General features: G+C 33.4%; 3 protein-coding genes across 4 annotated transcripts; all 3 read right to left on the bottom strand.

Moving 5' to 3' along the window:
• On the bottom strand, positions 605 to 2,617 carry LOC18609900 (pentatricopeptide repeat-containing protein At1g50270). The gene has a single exon (XM_018115135.1). The coding sequence runs from the start codon at positions 2,474 to 2,476 to the stop codon at positions 704 to 706; it is 1,773 nt and encodes a 590-aa protein (XP_017970624.1). The 5' UTR covers positions 2,477 to 2,617; the 3' UTR covers positions 605 to 703.
• On the bottom strand, positions 7,208 to 9,551 carry LOC18609899 (BTB/POZ domain-containing protein At3g19850). Its single transcript, XM_018114705.1, has 3 exons — positions 9,250 to 9,551; positions 8,025 to 9,158; positions 7,208 to 7,795 (listed from the first exon to the last, which is right to left on the bottom strand). Exons 1-3 carry the CDS (start codon positions 9,310 to 9,312, stop codon positions 7,379 to 7,381), a joined length of 1,614 nt encoding a protein of 537 aa, XP_017970194.1. The 5' UTR covers positions 9,313 to 9,551; the 3' UTR covers positions 7,208 to 7,378.
• On the bottom strand, positions 10,394 to 17,203 carry LOC18609898 (transcription initiation factor TFIID subunit 15). Of its 2 annotated transcripts, none has more exons than XM_007045240.2 (8): positions 17,042 to 17,203; positions 16,550 to 16,706; positions 16,120 to 16,466; positions 15,803 to 16,000; positions 15,033 to 15,116; positions 13,236 to 13,317; positions 13,027 to 13,153; positions 10,394 to 10,921 (listed from the first exon to the last, which is right to left on the bottom strand). In XM_007045240.2, exons 2-8 carry the CDS (start codon positions 16,667 to 16,669, stop codon positions 10,680 to 10,682), a joined length of 1,200 nt encoding a protein of 399 aa, XP_007045302.2. In that variant the 5' UTR covers positions 16,670 to 16,706; positions 17,042 to 17,203; the 3' UTR covers positions 10,394 to 10,679. The 2 variants fall into 2 exon arrangements, with proteins under 2 accessions (XP_007045302.2, XP_007045301.2); XM_007045239.2 differs by having other exon boundaries at positions 16,550 to 16,696; positions 17,042 to 17,201.

The raw sequence follows: 17,855 nt of genomic DNA, 5'->3' as shown, positions 1-17,855 counted from the left end.
TGGAGTGTATGTATAGTCAATGCTAAGTTTAAGTCCATTTGCTATTGCCTTCATCCAGAAAAGTTTTCAAAGACAAGGTAGGATCATGTTGGCAAGAAAAATCCTTAAATATTCAATCTAATAAGGGTTATGAAAGGTCATTAAGTATCTAGAGATGATTGGTTTTAACATGAAAACAGAATCCACTTTGCTCTTTTAAGTGCAATCTCCTGCATGCATGCATCTAAAACTTAAGAATGATGCAACAAAGCAAGTTTGTGGGAATCCAGAAGTACATATTTTAGGTCTCATATCAATTGTGCGCTTGCTTTAGTTGCTAAGATGAATTGTTTGACAAATGTTTTGTTTGGATTGGGGGGACTGAAAGGAAAGGAAAGGGAAGGGATGGGCAGTGGTATTCTTCCTCTTGCCTGGAAAATATGGAGAAGAGCATTCAGCAGAAGCATGCCATTTTTAAGATATTGTGAGCATATTGATGATGATAGGGAAATAAACTTTTCTCCAAAACTAATAGTGAAACTTTACAAACGCAAGGACCTTAAAAACTATGATGAATATCCCATTCTACCTTTTTAGCTGAAAAGAAGCATAGAGCAAGCCTGCACCCACATTGTTTGGTTTAAAGATTTACTGTAATTAATTAAGAAGTCTAATCCACCTCGTCAGCTGTCAACAATGCAAGCACACATTGTGGAATATTTTCTCAATCCGCATCAACATCAAATGCAAATAAGCTACAATCTGTAGCATAATCAGCAAGAGTCAATTGAACTATAAAACTATCCATCACCTGGTTCAGACTATGGAATTCAGAATGAGATCCATCAAAAGCAATGAACTCATGGGTTGCACCATTGACTTCTATCCAGCTACACCCTGGTGTCTTTTTAACACCTTTCTCTTTCATGAGCTTTCTTATCTGAGCGGCTGAATCCCATTTTTGGCACCTCGAGTACAAGTTTGCCAAAAGGGCATATCTACCACTATGATTCGGCTGCAACTTGATCAAATGCTTTCCTATACATTCCCCTAGGTCATATGCCTTGTGAATCACACAGGCCCCAAACAAGGCTCCCCATACTCCAGCCGTCGGCTCTATTGGCATATCTTTAATCAACTTCCTTGCTTCTTCCAAGTGCCCTGCCCGACCAAGCAGGTCAACCATGCAACTGTAATGATCTACACTAGGAGCCATACAGTACCTATGCTTCATCATTGCGAAGAGCTTACGTCCCTCATCAACAAGACCTCCATGCGAACATGCGCTAAGAACATTAAGGAAGGTAACTTCATTTGGATGAATACCGCTGCCTAACATTTCCCAGAACAGATTAAAGGAGCCTATTGCATCACCATGCATCGCCAATCCATTAATCATGGCATTCCAAATAAAAAGATCCTTTCCACTCAGCTTCTTAAAAACCATGAAAGCCTCATTCAAACACCCGCACTTTGTATACATATTTATCAAAGCCGACCCAACAATGGAATTCATCTCCAGTTTACATCTATCCATATATCCATGAACCCACATTCCTTGGACCAAAGCCCCCATTTCGGCACAAGCAGTGAGAACACTAGTAAACGTAAATTCACTAGGCCTAACATTCTCCATTAGCATATCCTGAAAAACGACAAGTGCCTGCATAAATCTATTACATTGCACATAGCCAGCTATCAAAGCACTCCAAGAAACCACATTTTTTCTTGGCATTTCATCAAAATATTTTCTTGCATCATCACAGCACCCACATTTTGAATACATATCAACAAGGGCACTACCAACGAACACATCCCATTTGACTCTCCCTGTTTCCATAAAAAATCCATGAATACTCCTTCCAAACCAAATATTACCCATTTTTCCTGCAGCACTAAGGACACTAACAACAGTCATTCCATCAACTTTTACACCTCTTAATCTCATTTCCTTGAAACATGTCAACCCTTCAACAAGAGAACCAGTTTTTAAATACCCATTGATTAAAGCAGTCCAAGAAACCACATCCGCTTGCTCATTTTCATCGAACACTTGACGAGCGAGTTCCATGCGTCCAGAGCTGAAAAGGGCTGAAATCAATGAATTCTTTACAAAAGGGTCAGAATTCAATCCGAACTTAACAATATGAGGCCAAAGCTGATATGGGTTATGGTTTTGAGACTTGGAAACGGATTTGAGAAGGGAAGGGAAAGTGTGCATGCTGGGAGTTACACCTTTTCTTCGCATCATGGCATAGACAATGAGAGACTTTTCGGGTTGGGAGCTTGCAGAAATGTCTCTGATGATGGCGTCCCATCGGTGAATGCTGGGTGTATCGTTTTGATCAAAAGGAAGCGAAATGGAAGCAATGTCCTCGGGTAAAGGCAAGAGATTGTCGAGACAGAGCGAGTTATGTGAGATTGAACGATATGAAATGAATCTCCTTGAGATCACTGAGATGGTGTGAGATTGGTGGTTGCAGTTCCAGACATGCATTTCACTGCTTTGGTAGTTTGGAGTTCGGACTTCGGAGACCCTATGAATAAAACATGTGCAGTTTATAAAACTATAACAAAGTCAATCAAATGATCAAACTCCATCGCAATACTTCTGCAGGCCTGCGATCATATCCCAACATCCCAGTTCCTACCTTCCTAGGGGTTTCACGTCCCTTTTCACTTACAAATGTCGGTAAGCCTATCTTTAATTCGATAATAATAGAAGTATGTATTTTTATATGTGTAATTAACTCGAAAAAGTTCATATTAATTTGTCAAATTTATAAAAAAGTTAGTAGTTCGTCGAGATTTTTAGTGATCTGGGTCAATTAAATATGATTTTTCAAAATAATTTTACGATCATATTTAATTTAACTTTTACATAATAATTATGTATTCTTTCATTATTATCACTAGAAAAACATTTTATTAAAGAAGTTTAAAACACAAAAATAACAATACATTATACAATCCCACAAAAAAATACATTATACAAAACTAAAAAATAAAAAATATATATTTTTACGCTTAATTGTTTTATAAATTTTTAAAATGATAATCAATATTTTTAGTTTTTATATGATAATATGTCCTTTATATAATTAAGCATAATATTTACATAATGGTTAACTTTGCAATTAATCTGTATACTCTATAAAAATTATGAATTTGGTCCCTATATAATAATATATGTGAGATTAATATTTGATGGACTGATAATGTATAACTTTCATACACTGTCAATCCACTAAATGCTGCTATCTCATTAATGAGGTAAATAGCAAAATTTGTAAGAGCTTAAAAATAAATATATATGGATAAATTGAATTCTTATATCTTTTTAATTTGTTAATTTCAATCTAATCTTAATATCATTAAATTTTAACTGTCAAGTATGCGTATGCATTCTGATCAAACTAACATGATATTGATTGAGATAATATGATTTTTTTTAATGATGTGATGTTGATTATATACTATCTTGGCATTATCATTTTGATATGATATTGATTGGATTGATAATAGTTTACGTTGATATGGCATTTGTTGATGTGACTAAAAATGTTGATGTGGCATTTATTGACATAAGGTTTGAGGGTTTTGTCCATTGGTGGCTATTAACATTTCTTGTTATATTAACAGAAACTATTGTCAGACTAATTAATATCACATTAGCCTGATAAACGTAAAGTTAACACATATCAATGTCATATTAGTAAAAAAAAATCACATTATCTCAATTAATATTATATCAACTTGATCAAAATATTACGTCAATATATTTAACAATAGTAAGATTTGGATTGAACTTATCAAATTGAAAAAGGACAAACACTCAATTTATACAAGTTATTATATAGAGATTAAATTAATATTATTTTAATATATAATTTGACTTTATATAATCTATAATTTTTCGATAATATTTTAAAATATCTTTATTAACTTGAGATCCAAAAGTTTAAGCCAATCACTGTACAATCCCATTATGATAACTTTTGGTCTTCAGTCAAGTTTAGAAATATTCAAGCTTGGCTCCATTTTTCACTGTACAATCCCATTATGATAATATTTTACAAATTGTAGGAAACCTTGAATGAAGCTCCATTTTTCTTGACATCCAATCATTTGTATCATTAGTTGGTATATAAACTTCCTGCTTAAAGAGTAAGATTCGAATCCCCCATCTCCCAATTATATAAAAAAAAAAACCTCCATTTTTCTTGCTTCATTAGTCAAAAAAGTTCAACCTTGACTCATTGAGCTCAATCTTGAGCCTAACTCAAAGTTGACATCAGTGTTGTTTAGCATCAAACCATGGAATTCAATTGGGTAAAATACATTGATTTTTTCAACTTTTAATCGTAATAATATACGGATATATTAATTTTCAAAATAATATTTCATCTTAAAAGAATATTTTTGTTGGACCAAAATTTTTAAAATATTTTCAAATTATATTAAAATTTTAAATTTTTTTATAAATTCTTTTAATGGCCCCGCAAAATAATTTTTAATTTAATAATTAATACAAAAAAATAATAACAAAATGATTCCATATGGTTGACTCAATTTTAAAGTTTTTTTTATTTTTTAATTTATATTATTATTTGTTTATTTTTTTTTCATTTCTATTCTATTTATTCATATGTTCTAAATCTCTATAGATTTTCTTCCACAAATTCCTACAAACCATCAACCTTATTCTTTTTCTTTCTTTTATATTATGTCTTTTATGAGTTTTATTTTCTACTTACTATGTTTTTCTTTTTTCTATTATATGAATTTTATTTTCGATGATTTTAATTTTTAAAAATTAATAAATTATTATGTAATTTTCAAATATAAGTTGCAATGTTGCACTATTGCTTAGATTTTCATCAATGTATTATTTTTTATTCAAAATAACCAATGCATTAAACTTTAAGTAATAAGGATATACATACAAGTTGACATAATGAAATGATTGTATTTTTTTCAATACAATTTTATTTATTATATATAATTTTAATGGCCATCAAAATAATTATTTTTATTCCTCAAACAGTTTGATGAAATTAGAATAATTATGGTCAGCATATTGCTAGTTAATCTTAGCTAGTAAATTCTAACTTAATATGTTAAACTTATCAAATTTTTTAAAAAATAAAAGTGAATCTACTAACCCAAATTGACTAAGTTTTAATATAAATTTAAGTCTATCATAACATATTATATTTTAATAGTTCAATCCAATAGCCTATCATAATATATTATATCTCAATGTTCAATCTAATAACACAATATATTAATTAACAATATAAAGGACAGATAGAAAATAAGGGAAGAGCTTTCTCAAAAAACTACTAATTTCGTGTAAAGCACAAAAAGTAAAGAGACAATTTATTTGAGTTTGAAAAATTATTTTCTCTTCCACTCTTATGCATAGAAAGTGAGAGAGACTCTTTTCATAATTCTATTTAGTCATATATATAAATATCACCATCGTTATTGTTAATGTGTGTGTGTGAATTTTATTTAATTTTTTAGATGAATGAGAATTGACTTATATATAAAATTCTTTTTGACTGTTTAGTGTCTTATTCTGTTTGGCTCTTTTTTAAAAATGCTCTAGCTCCACCTCTATAGACACATAAGTCCTGTCATTAATCAACCGTCAATGTTTTTGTTAGTTTGATGACGTAATAATATTATTAAGATAATTTTATCATTGATTAATTTTAAAAATTACTACTATATAAATTATATTTTTTTAAAAAAAAATTTCTTTCTTTTTCAACAAAGAATAATCTCAACCAACCACCCTTCGATCGACGACACTCCCCTAGGGAGCACCAGATGGGTACGAGATTGACTAAACGAATTGGAAATGTAGCCAAGAACTCATCAAGGGAGCACCAGTTCTGGTGCTCCCTAGGAGAGCTTGAGATTTGAGGTTAGCGGCTAGATCTCGCTCTCCCCTAAAGAGATCTGATCGTATCTGGCATTCTATGGCCAGATTCGGCCATGGGTAGCTAGTTGGTACAAGGGGGTGTCGTCGACTAACTTGAGAGAAAGGGAAAGAGTGAAAAAAGAAGACATTTTAGATATTTTATGTTTAGATAATAACGTCCTTTACATATTTAAATTGGAAATGTCTGTTTTAAAAATTAATGAATATACGTGTAATTATTATCAAAAATTGAAGAGATAAAGTATATTTTACTCATGAAAATTTTTAATATAAAAAAAATTGTAAAAGTATTAATAGTTTGATTATTACTTTTATATGACATTCGAGCAATCAAGAAATCAACTTAACGAGCAAAATAACATTACTTAGAGCCTAAAAAAATACAAATAAAAATGTCTAAAAATATATTGAAATGGATTTGAATGTACGAAGATAGCTATGGACAAGTAGGTTTAGAATGGATGATAAAAGAGGGGGAAGAGAGCAAGTAGGCCAAGTATTTGTCCTAATAAAAACCCACAAACATATTCTGTAGCGCCACTCGTTAAGTTATTAGTTTAATTAAATAATAATAATAATAATAATCACGGGATCATACCAGTCTTTGGCATTATTAATCACATGCACTTATGCTTACAATTAAAATATAATTTGGAAAATTAAATCAAATCAATAACTCTCTCTCTCATCAACTTGACAAACCAACTAGTGCTGCAAAACCATGTTGCAGAACCCGCCCCACGGTTTCCCTAATTTAGACTCTTGGCTTCTTTCTCCCACTATTCCCTTTTTTTTTTTTTTATTTCTTTCTCTTACATTTCTCAATTTGGCTCTTCTGCTTAAACCCTACCTTCCTCGGACCTTCTTTTCAATTTTAATAATGCAAGTTAACCACCATATCTAGGTTCATCCAATCAATATATATATATATATATGAACCATGTACAATAAATAAAGAAAAGAATTTAAAATAATTAGAAATATCGATTAACCAATTACCTATTATTATCAATTAATTCAGCCGATTAACTCCGTTGATGGTTATTTAATTGTGAAAAGGATTCAGCTAATGGATGCTTACAAACACTTAGTAAAGTTAGTTGAATTATTATTTTATATTTTCATCAAATTCAATAGAAGACAATTCATGGATTATAATTTTTTTTTTTTTACAATACTATAGTTTTAATTAGTAATTATAGACACCCGGTAACATTTCTCTTGATAAAAATATTTGTTTTAATCAAAATGACACTTAAAAAGAAGACATATACATATAAAAAACACTAACAATATGTAATCATTTACTTTGGAAGTTACTTTTCAATATGATCAAGTAACCATACATTTTCTCAACCAAAAAGAGAAAAAAAGTGTGAATCTCCCCTTGCCAAACCTATCAAAAAACGAATCACTTTTCTTTTCAGTAAGAACACTCAAGAGTTTTCAACAATATCTTGGCAAAGTTCTGCTGTAACAAGGGGTAATGGCAGTATTCGGCCTTACCAGCCTTAACATCTGACCCTTCATTTCCCGGCATGCTTTCTCCAACTCCACCACTCTCCATTGCATCTTCTGCAGATTGAGTTTCATATCTTCAGTCCCTTGTGATGAACTCTCCTCTGATGACTCTATGCTGTCATTGAACAGGATTATTTTTGAACAATTGCTTTTGCTGGGACTCTCATGTACGAACTCATTTTGAGGTACTTTGGATTGCTGTGACCTGAGTGCTTGAACAGCAACATTTGGTGGGATTCTAGGATTCTTGGCAAGGTCTTTGCTTGCTTCGAATGTAAGCTTTTCGTAGTTGAGGCATCTACATAGCCTTGATCGCTCCTCGAAACAAAGACTAGGATGGGACTGCAAAAGCCATTATCAACAATAAGTGCTTAAAGTCAATTTTCTATCTTCACCCTGTTTTTAGTTTCTCACAAATTTTATTTCTTTAATCACGTTAACTCTATGATGAATCATTTGATAGTTGAAGTTTAAGGTTCAAATCTCCTTTTATCTTCTTGGACTTCCTCCAACTTAACCAAAAACGTATAAATCAAAGCAAAATAGAGGAAAAAGGGTATGGAGTAGTCACCTGAAGATAGATATCAATAGCTCTATAGATCCCATCAAAGCAATCTCTGGCAGAATCCGGCAAACTCTCGGCAACTCCAAGAAACTTAGAGATGTTCAGGTTCGGATCAGGAGATATTTCTCTTAAGTACTCATCAATTAATCTTCCCAGCTTCTTCATCTTCTGTAAAGACACCCCTTCACCGTTGACAAATACTCTTACCAATCTTATTACAAGATTAACGTCATAAACACCCTTGTTATGTCCTGATACCAATAAGTCATCGACAGTTGCTTCATCAAGATTCTCACCAATCAATCTCTCCAAGCCAACCCTGTAGTCTTTGCTGAGGCTAAAAGCAGATACCACTCTCAAAACCCAAAACAGTTTTCTGCAAGAAAATTTAGTTTTTCCCACCAGGATGACCCCTTGAACAGCTGTGTCGGCCAGACCACTATATTCAGATTTTGATTTTGGTGAACCCTGGGGTCTACTTTTCAGGTAATGGAGAAGGAACCTTGTGAGTGTAAGACTGTTGTTTTGGTTCCCATAAGCTCCCAAATTCTTTATGATTTTTTCAACAACCTTTGGACTTAGTTTAGCCAAGTCATCGAACCACCAAGCCTTGCTCGATTTATTGCATGGACTGGTCGACTGAGGGGTGGCTTTGGATGCGGAAGAGAATCTGAGGCCATAACTTGTTTCAGGAGAAGGTGAAGATGAAGAAGAAGAAGTGATGAAGTTCGTATCTGAATTCTGAGCAATCTTCGCTAACAGTGCAAAAATGTGCTTTTGGATAAGTCCATATGAATCTGCATATGAAAAGAATGACTCACAGCTCCTTAGACTTACAAGTATATCATTCCAGGACCAATAAAACATTCCTTCAAGAAACCTTTCTGTTTGTCTCAAGAGATTGTTAGTTGAGGTTTTCTCAGTCATACCAAGAAAGAATGCACAACAATAAAGCAGTGACACATTAGAAACTGTGATTTCAACTCTACCATTGCAGTAACAGAATCTTGAAACCTGCTCAAATCCATCTGGACCTCCAGGAAAGTCATTGAGCTCTATAACGGAATTTTCAATCTGGGTTCTTCTCTTTTGTTTCTTAATGATCTTCTTCAACCTTCCTGAGTAAGCTGATAAAATATCCTGGCAGAAATGTTCAATAAAACATATTCAGAAAAGTGGTTCTATTGAAGGTAACAAGAAAAACAAAAGAATGAAAGAAGTTTGAGATTACCTCGTTAACAAAGAAAGCGTGTTCATCATTAATGTGAATTTGAAGAAGGCTCAACAGAGGCATTGCTGCTTCCAGGTTTCAGTTTTGCATTGAATGAAAAGCAAAGGAGCCTTTTGTTGGTATTGTGACAAGAGGGGAAAAACTGAAGGGTGTGCAGTGGCAGAAGAGAAGAAATGAACAAAGTTTATATATAAGAGTAGCCTAGAATCACAAGTAGCAAATAATAGAGAGTCATTAGGTATGGATAAACCTGCTATGTGATGCCAATTGCCAAACATGCTCCGGGGTTTGCGCTGCCAAAATATAAAAGAAAATAAGATGCTTGTATACACTACTACAAAATGAATGATCTTGTCCAAAGAGAATCCTACTACACTATTAGCTTAAGACAACCTCTAAAACCCTTCCCTCCTTTTTCTTTTTATTTTGGAAAAAGAGGTTAAAATCTTACTATTTGATTAACCAGATAGATGCATATCGATTACTGAATCAAATATTTATGCACAATAAATATGAATTTCATTATCCAGTTTTTGTTTAATTACGTTAAAAATTTGACAACAGAAGATTTTTCTCAATAAATAATTGCTTCAAACTGAGGAGGGGTTGGTTCCATTAAAATATTTTGGTAATTGGATACAATTATTGGACGTGGTTTGGCTTTCCTCTATTATTTTGTTTTTTTTTTTGTCAAAATTGATTGAAACCAATAGGGCCATAATTTGTCGGCCTTTTCCTTCCAAAATTTTCAATCCAAAGCTTCACACCTGTGTCTTAACTCTTTCCTTCACCAGCCCTTTGCTGTCACATGGCTACATTGGCAGCCTCTTTTCTTTTCTTTTTTTCCTTGTCTTGCTTTCACATTCCATATCCGAAACACCCACAAAATCGAATCTTCTTTGATCATCCAACAAACTTGTGCCCCCCACCTAAGGTTAAGACAAGTGTAGGCGACTCGATTTTCTTGTTTCTAGCTCCATATTGGACTGACCTAGGTCCTTTTCTTAGTCCATGTGAAATTAAACCACAATCCTTGATTGGACTGATTAACCTGCATGAAACTCTCCAATATCATCTCTAGCAATAGCGTCAACAAATGTCCAAGGTTGGCATAGTTATGTTAAAAGGCCAGGAGAAAACCAAGAAAGCTTAAAAGTAGCATGAAGTTCGATTGTAAGGAGATAGAAATTAAGTTAGGTTGAAAAATGTTCCATTGCAAAATCTACACCAGAAATGATTCCTATAGCAGCAAAACTGTGCTATAGCACCCGTGACACTAAAATCTAGAAATACTTAAAACTGTAGAGTGTAGTCTCAGCATTCCAAGCACACAAAAGATGCCAATTCAACTCAGAAGCTTCAATCAAGTGTCATCTTCCTGACCATGGAGACATAGCAAGCACAATACCTAGACAATGACTTGTCCTTTCTCAGTAATACCTGCTTCGGTCTCGATCTCGATCTCGATCTCGATCTCGTTCCCTATCCCGTCCATATTCTCTATCTCGGTCATAAACATAATCACGGTTGCGATCCTTTCCCCTATCCCTCTCTCTGCTTCGACTACGGCGTCTTTCCCTATCTTCACGATCTCTATTCTTGCTACTTTCTCTATCGTCCCGTTCCCTTCCCCTATCTCTGCTTCTTTCTCTTCCATCCCTGTCAATCACACCTACAGGTAACCGCTTTTATTAAGACATTAAGATACTCCAAACATCAATACACTGCAGTAGAAAAAAAAAAAGGGATCACCTTGTTTTATTTAATTATTCAATTATTTAAGTTGAATAAAATAACACTGTTTTCTACTTCGGGTTGAAATTGTTTAATCTTCAGGCAGTTTCATCTTTAAGCATCTAAGTAGCATGGGTGGTCAGGAAAAGGGATAAAAAAGCATCCAAATGTCCATTATGTTTCGAAACACAGAAGGGGTGGCTTATTTTTCTACATCAGTGGCACTGTGGAGACCCAATAAGGGAGCAAGCCAAGGCACTACATGTGCCTTTGTATAGTAATGAAACAATTCTACAATTCTTAACAATTGGAAAAAGAAAAATAGAAATAAATAAATGTACATACATATACATACACAAACATATATATACATATGTGTGTGAGTGACAGAATAAGAGGAAAAATATAACAAAAATATAGAATATGTGTGTGTGTGGGTGTGGGGGTGTTGTGTATGACAGAAAAAGAGTAAAAATATAAGAACTTACAAGTGCATCTAATTGTGACTACAATTCACACTTGAACACAACATCGCTAGATCAGTGACTGTGGTTGTTTCCACATTATGAGAGAAGGACTCACGTAGGCAACAAGAACAGTTTGTAATTAAAGATTGGTTAAGTAGTGCTGGGAGCAGGGTTGCTTTCAAGATGCAAAAGAAATTGTCAGAGAATCTTAATCTAGCTATTCCTGAAAAAGTCACTGCAACAATAATATATAACACCTAAATATATTTTTTCATAATAATGCTAACATTTTATCAAAGGTTTACATATTTGGTACATCAACTATGGTTAAATTATCAATTTGGTACCTGAAGTTTTAAAATTTGCAATTAGGTACTTGAAATATACTTCTGTTAAGCAATTTGCACCCTGGACTAATACCGTTAGTCATATGAGAGACATGGTAAAAAATAGCCAATAGAAATGCACTATGTGTCTAAAAAATACCTTCGAATCTTTTATTTTTTTATTTTAAAATTAAAAAAAAAAGGAAAATGAAAAAAAAAGTAAAAAAGAAAACCAAAAAAACAAAGGAAAATAATCAGATAAGGAGAGGGAAGGGAGGATAGAAAGAGAAGGGGAAGGGCAGGTGCCAATCTACCCGTGCTGGTTAGCTCAACATTTCCCCTTCCCCTTCCCCTTCCCCTCCCCTTCTCTCTCTCCCTGATTCCTCTCTTTCTTTCTCCCCAAACATTTTTTGGTCTCCTGATTTTTTTATCATTATCCAGTTTTTTGAATGTACTAAAAATAAATTAAGTTTAAAGGAAAAAAACATGTATTGTTTTTTTTTTTTTTTGTCCAATTTTTTAGGTTTTTCATTTCAAAAATAAAATTTTGTAGAAAAAAACATTTTTTTTTCTATTTTTTGTTTTCCAAAATTTTTTACATTTTACAGCCAAACTAAAGCAAAATTAGGTTTGATAAGGTTTGGTACAAAAAAAAGGAAATAAAACTCTTAATTCTTACTTTCATTTCATCCTTTTAAATTACCCATAGACAAAAAGAAACATAAATAGGCACAGCCCTACAGCATCTGATATGTATATAACAATAGATAAGTTTTAGTGGCACATCTTAAGTTGAAATTTTTTTCCCTTGAAAATTTAGATGTTTTAAGTATTCTATACCTTTATGGAAGTTTAAGATGAGTATCTGTCTGATATGAAGATGATATGAAATGTGGTTACCTCCTACATCTATTTTAGTACCACAAATCACTAGTCAAACTGATCTGGGGCCTACCAAGCCTAAATAGAAGGTTTCTTTCACATTGTCTATTTGTTGTAATCTATGTTACAAAGACTCGAAGTTGAGTGTCGGATACAGGTACATTCAAATTTTTATAAGTTTTTCCATATATTTGGAGGGCCAGACCTTCATACCCATGTCTATTGGATATGTGTTGAACATGGGTGCTTCAGGGAAAACGAAGAGTCAGAGCAACATAGGTTTTAATAGCCTTCACATGTATGACAATCGGTATCTTAAACTACCAAATCCTAATATGAACCAGTTATCAAAGTAATGATCCCAATACCTAGTTCCTCAACCTCCCAGCCAGCACGGCCCGAACCTGGTAGCCCTCGTCCAGCTTCAGCTTGTTGTGTTTTGGCTCGGAATTTTTTCTTGAGATTGCCAAACTCATCATACATCTCACCATCATCCTGAAATTGGATCATAATTGCCATCACATTAAGATACATAATAAATTAAGCTTCAAGTAATGATAGTGGAGGTATATTTTACTTCTTCTGCCTCACGTCGACGTCGTCTTGTTTCCTCTATCTCTTCTTCATCAAGTTCCTTGTAACCACCACCACGTCCTCCTCTGTTAAGAACAGGTTTAAAGCAAACATAAGAATTTTTGCACATAGCAATACACTCAAAGAACCAAAGGGGGCAAAAGCTTGGTAAAACTGCAGTAAATTTGGCATCATGACATAAAGAACTTACTAGCAATTCACTCCACTTACAAAAAGCCCATTAAATGAGTCAAATCAATGGGGTGGAGGAAGTGAAATGTTAAGAAAAGAATGTAGATAAGAAAATGATTCTAATGCTTGATAAAATCAATTAACTATAGCATGGAATGCCGTGGCAGCACAGAACAAGAATGCATATGCAGTAACACTGCTCACTTCAGAACACCAGATAGAACTAGGTAAATACTGGTTACAAGGATTCGAATGCACTGTGTTTAAGAATAGATGCAATTCAGGTCATAAGAGGAAACCTACTTTTCTTTCTTAGTTTGCACTCCATTGAAATGAATGTGTATATCATAAAATTTATGAATTCATGGAAACTCATATTTTCTTCAAGAACAAATACCCTAAATCTAATAGTCATGCCAGGACATACAGAGAGTCTTCTTGCTCCACATCTTAATCATAGGCAGACACTAGAACTATATATTCTAATAAGTTCAAATGATGGAAATGGGTAGCTAGGGGAAGATGATGGAATGAACTTTAAGAGTGTTACATACCAATTGTACTAATAAAACTCAATCAAGCCATTAGAAATAGCATTTAATCCAGCATATTGAGCCCTAACTATCATCACATTTTCCATTTACATGGAGCCCAAAACAGAATCAAACTAACTGAGAAACATATTTAACAGAAATGAGTGAAACCAGGGTTCCCAAGACATTTGACTCTAATACATAGGAAGAAAGTACTGAAAGTAGTTTGCAGTAAACAAAGCCTGAATACTCTAACAAGGAGCATAAGTAGATGTAGATCACATTGGTAAAAGCAAACAAAAATAAAAACAAATAACATTTATTCTCCACACAAAGATTTTTTAGTGAGATGCTTAAAATGAAGAAATTAAAAAAAAAAAAACTAGTAAGTGTTTCAGACCATTGCGTCCTGTATCATGAATAAAATTTGCTAAATATGAAAGAGATAAAGCACAGGCAAATACAAGAATTAACTTGTGTAATGGAATTTGCTTTTATTTTCCACCTCCTTCCAGTCAAGGGAGCACAGAACAAGTTGATTTTCCTTTTTTAAAGAAACTGATAAGTAAGGAAAGGTATAATGCATTTCAAAGAAAGCAAAACCACATTTCAGCAACTTTATTTGAATTGGGGAAGGTGGATATCAGAAGGAAGTCTGTCATGCTTAATTGGCAATAGTAACCCAAATAATATCTACACTGCTAATGAAACATGGTTCAGAGCTTTCTTTATAACAACTAAAACGCAATAAACAGAAATTATATTTCGGAGAGAGAGAAAGAGAGAAATTAAAAGAGGTGCAAGCAATGCCCATCCAAAACCAAAAAGGTAAATCAGAGAAAACAGAAGCACTCACAAGATTATATGAAAAAAATTATTTATACATATATAAATTACAGGTGAAATAACCTCAAGGATATTCCAGTAATAAGAATGAAATGAAGCAAACGATACAACAACAGAAAACAATATGGAAAAGTACATGAACTACACAAAGATAAAAATTCAATTTTTCAATGAAAATATCTCAAAGATTTTATTTGCATCTAAGATAACACATGTCAAATAGTTATCACCTCACACCACCCTCATTGTGACCAGGTTTATTGGTGTTGCATATATTGCATTTTGTACGCTTAGCCCAGTTAATGTTGCCACACCTATAAAACAAAAGTTGAAAGAACTGGTATGAATAATGCTGCACTTAGGAAACATTTGCATTCAAATATCGAAAACATGCTCATTTCCAAACATTTGCACAGTATAAGTGTTACAAAGTGGAAGACACCACACAAACTACTCCCAGTGGTTAGGACACAAGTTGAACAGTCAAGGTAAAGGAACCAATTTAAATAGACCAGCAAAGGGTTAGAGACTTATCAAGTGGACTTAGCTCAAGTGGTAAGGAAGGGATGTTGTTAGGCTAGAGATCCTAGGTTCAAGCCATAGTGCTCTCCCTTGTACAGAAGAAGAGAAAAAGAAAAAGAAAACCTTGACTTGCCATGTGCAATCAAAGATTCCGATTCAAAATCTCTGAAAAAGTAACCAAAACTGCATCTTAACAGAGATATAATGAAAAGACTTGCGCATGTGGAGATGCACATAGAAAGAGCAGGACATGCATGCCTCAAACACTAATGCCAAACCTGAGTTAAAGCAGAAGTCATAAATTACAAATCCACCTACTTGGCTATATGTACTGCAAGGCTTGACAAAAATTAGGATTTTAGAGATTGAACACAATTGTGAAGAGCTTAACAAGAATGGAGAACTGCAACTCTATGCCTAAGATCAGACAAGGACCATAATAAAATAAAACATCTCACTTAAGCATTAGAAGTCATACATAGGACAAGGCCAATCATTTGGGCCGAAAAGTCCACCAGTAGCACCTACTGCTCCTCGGCCATGACTGCCAGAGTCATGGGCACCACGTCCCTTCCCATGACCACCAGCCCCTCCACCACCACCAGATGCACCTGCAGGTCGAGCAGTTCCACAGCGGTTGCACACACCACGGAAGGCGAAATTTACATTGGAACAACTGCAAACAAAAAAATAAAATGAGGAAGTATCTACATAAGGATCAGAGTTAAAGAGAATTTAAAAGAAAAGGTTATAAAGGAGCAAGAAGAAGCTGCTCACCAATATCACATCACAGACCTTGTATTGGGACAGTGCCAGTCTCCCTCCTGTTGCCATGTTTGTCCTGAAGCATCATCCCGACCTCTACCCCTTCCACCACCCCCATTCATGTCCCTAGCCGCATCTTCCTCCAATCCACCACCATCACCAGCCACAGTTGGAGGATCGCCACCAGCATTACTATTCTTACTCTCTGCAATAAAAACGCCAATCGTGCTTCCATGGAAATCCTTGTTGTTAAACCATTCAACAGCAGCCAATGCAGCATGGGGATCCTCATAAGTAACGGTAGCATCTCCTTTCGGCTCATTTGTTGCCTTGTCTCTGTATAACCATATCTTAGGTCGACCAGTTCGCTTATCTTTCTAAAAAAATCAGCAAAAACACAGTAATAAGATATATAACACATGCAGCTGCATATCATTGTTTTTAAATTAAAAGATTATACCTTTAGCAAGCCAATGGTCCCGAAATATTCAGCTAACATAGTTTCATCCGTTCCCTGAGGTAGATTACAAACATAAACAGAACCATTTGATGGGACTCCTCTTCCTGAATGGCTTGCCATTGTTTCCCCAAATTCATCAAAAGCCTCCTAGAAAGTTCTAAGGAACATTATATGCTTAGCTAAATTTATAATTAAAAATAAAGGTAAAAACAGAAAAAGAAAAATGAGAAACTGAAAATACATGGTGGCATTAACAGAAATTATAATAATAATAATAATAATAATAATAATATTACAACTAAAAATGATACGATAGATCGCAGCTTCGAAAATAAATTTTAAAAAAAATCTTTAAAACGAATTAAAGCTTTAGCGAAACATAAATTAAATAGAATCGAAAAAAGTTAGGGTAATCTACAAACAAGAAACAGAAGGTAAAAGATCTGAAGCCTAAAAATTAAAATCGAGGGAAAGCAGAAACGGTGTTCTCACGGTGGCCGAGGCGGATAATGGAATGTCCAAATTTTGTGACGGTGGTGACTTTGTCGCCGGCGACACCTGCAGTTTCTTTTCTCTTCTTCGTTACGACTTACGAAAGGATAGAGACGAGGGCTTTCGTGTTATTACGACTCCTGGCGTCCGCTGTGTTTGATTAATTAATTCGAAGAACGTAAACTAAATATGAGTGCGACTTTGTCTTTTTTAAATATATAAATAGTTCATTTTCATTTGACTTCAATTTGTTATTAGTTTTATCTTTTTCCCTGTAATTATTTACCACTTATTTAACAGTTATAGTAGGCTTAATTCAGAGGGGAAAAGTTACGGTAAAATTCATTATTATTTTAATTTTAATAAAAATCTTACGAATTTGTTTAAAAAATCTTATTGGTGCCTTTTCTTGTATAAATAATTATATAATCCTTTTAAAAATTTTAAATTATTTAAAAATTTTAAATAAATTTTTTTATATTTCATTTAATTAAATTTTTTATTTTTCAAATAAAAACCTAACAGTAAACTAACTATAACTTAACATTTTATGTTTACGTTATTATATTTTTCAACTAAAAACTTAATCATGCTATCTTACTATATTAATATGTTATGTTATTATTTACTCTGACACGTCAAGATGGTATGAGATAGAAAGTTAAATGGTATTTTAATTACTAAATTTATTTGATCGAAAATAAAAATATAAATTTTTAATTAAACTTAATAATAATAAAAAATTTATTTAAAATTTTTAAATAATTAGAGATGAATAATGTTTTAATTACTTAGTATTCATAGTATCATTTTT

This window comes from Theobroma cacao, chromosome 2 (genome assembly GCF_000208745.1).
Source record: "Theobroma cacao cultivar B97-61/B2 chromosome 2, Criollo_cocoa_genome_V2, whole genome shotgun sequence".
NCBI classification, from domain to species: Eukaryota; Viridiplantae; Streptophyta; class Magnoliopsida; order Malvales; family Malvaceae; genus Theobroma; species Theobroma cacao.
The sequence above is the reverse complement of the archived record's forward strand: the minus strand, read 5'-3'. Positions and strand labels throughout refer to the sequence as shown.

Bases quoted from the DNA above. Each gene is read 5' to 3' on its own strand.
- LOC18609900 (XM_018115135.1), bottom strand. From the start codon at position 2,476: ATGCATGTCTGGAACTGCAACCACCAATCTCACACCATCTCAGTGATC.
- LOC18609898 (XM_007045240.2), bottom strand. From the start codon at position 16,669: ATGGCAAGCCATTCAGGAAGAGGAGTCCCATCAAATGGTTCTGTTTAT. The intron at 15,117-15,802 runs GTATGACTTCTA...TTTGTTTTATAG, and splicing joins AATGATTGGCCTTGTCCTAT to GTGTGGCAACATTAACTGGG. The intron at 10,922-13,026 runs GTATTGGGATCA...GGTTACCTGTAG, and splicing joins CTGGGAGGTTGAGGAACTAG to GTGTGATTGACAGGGATGGA.
- LOC18609899 (XM_018114705.1), bottom strand. From the start codon at position 9,312: ATGCCTCTGTTGAGCCTTCTTCAAATTCACATTAATGATGAACACGCT. The intron at 9,159-9,249 runs GTAATCTCAAAC...CATTTCTGCCAG, and splicing joins ACGCTTTCTTTGTTAACGAG to GATATTTTATCAGCTTACTC. The intron at 7,796-8,024 runs GTGACTACTCCA...TGGCTTTTGCAG, and splicing joins CTATTGATATCTATCTTCAG to TCCCATCCTAGTCTTTGTTT.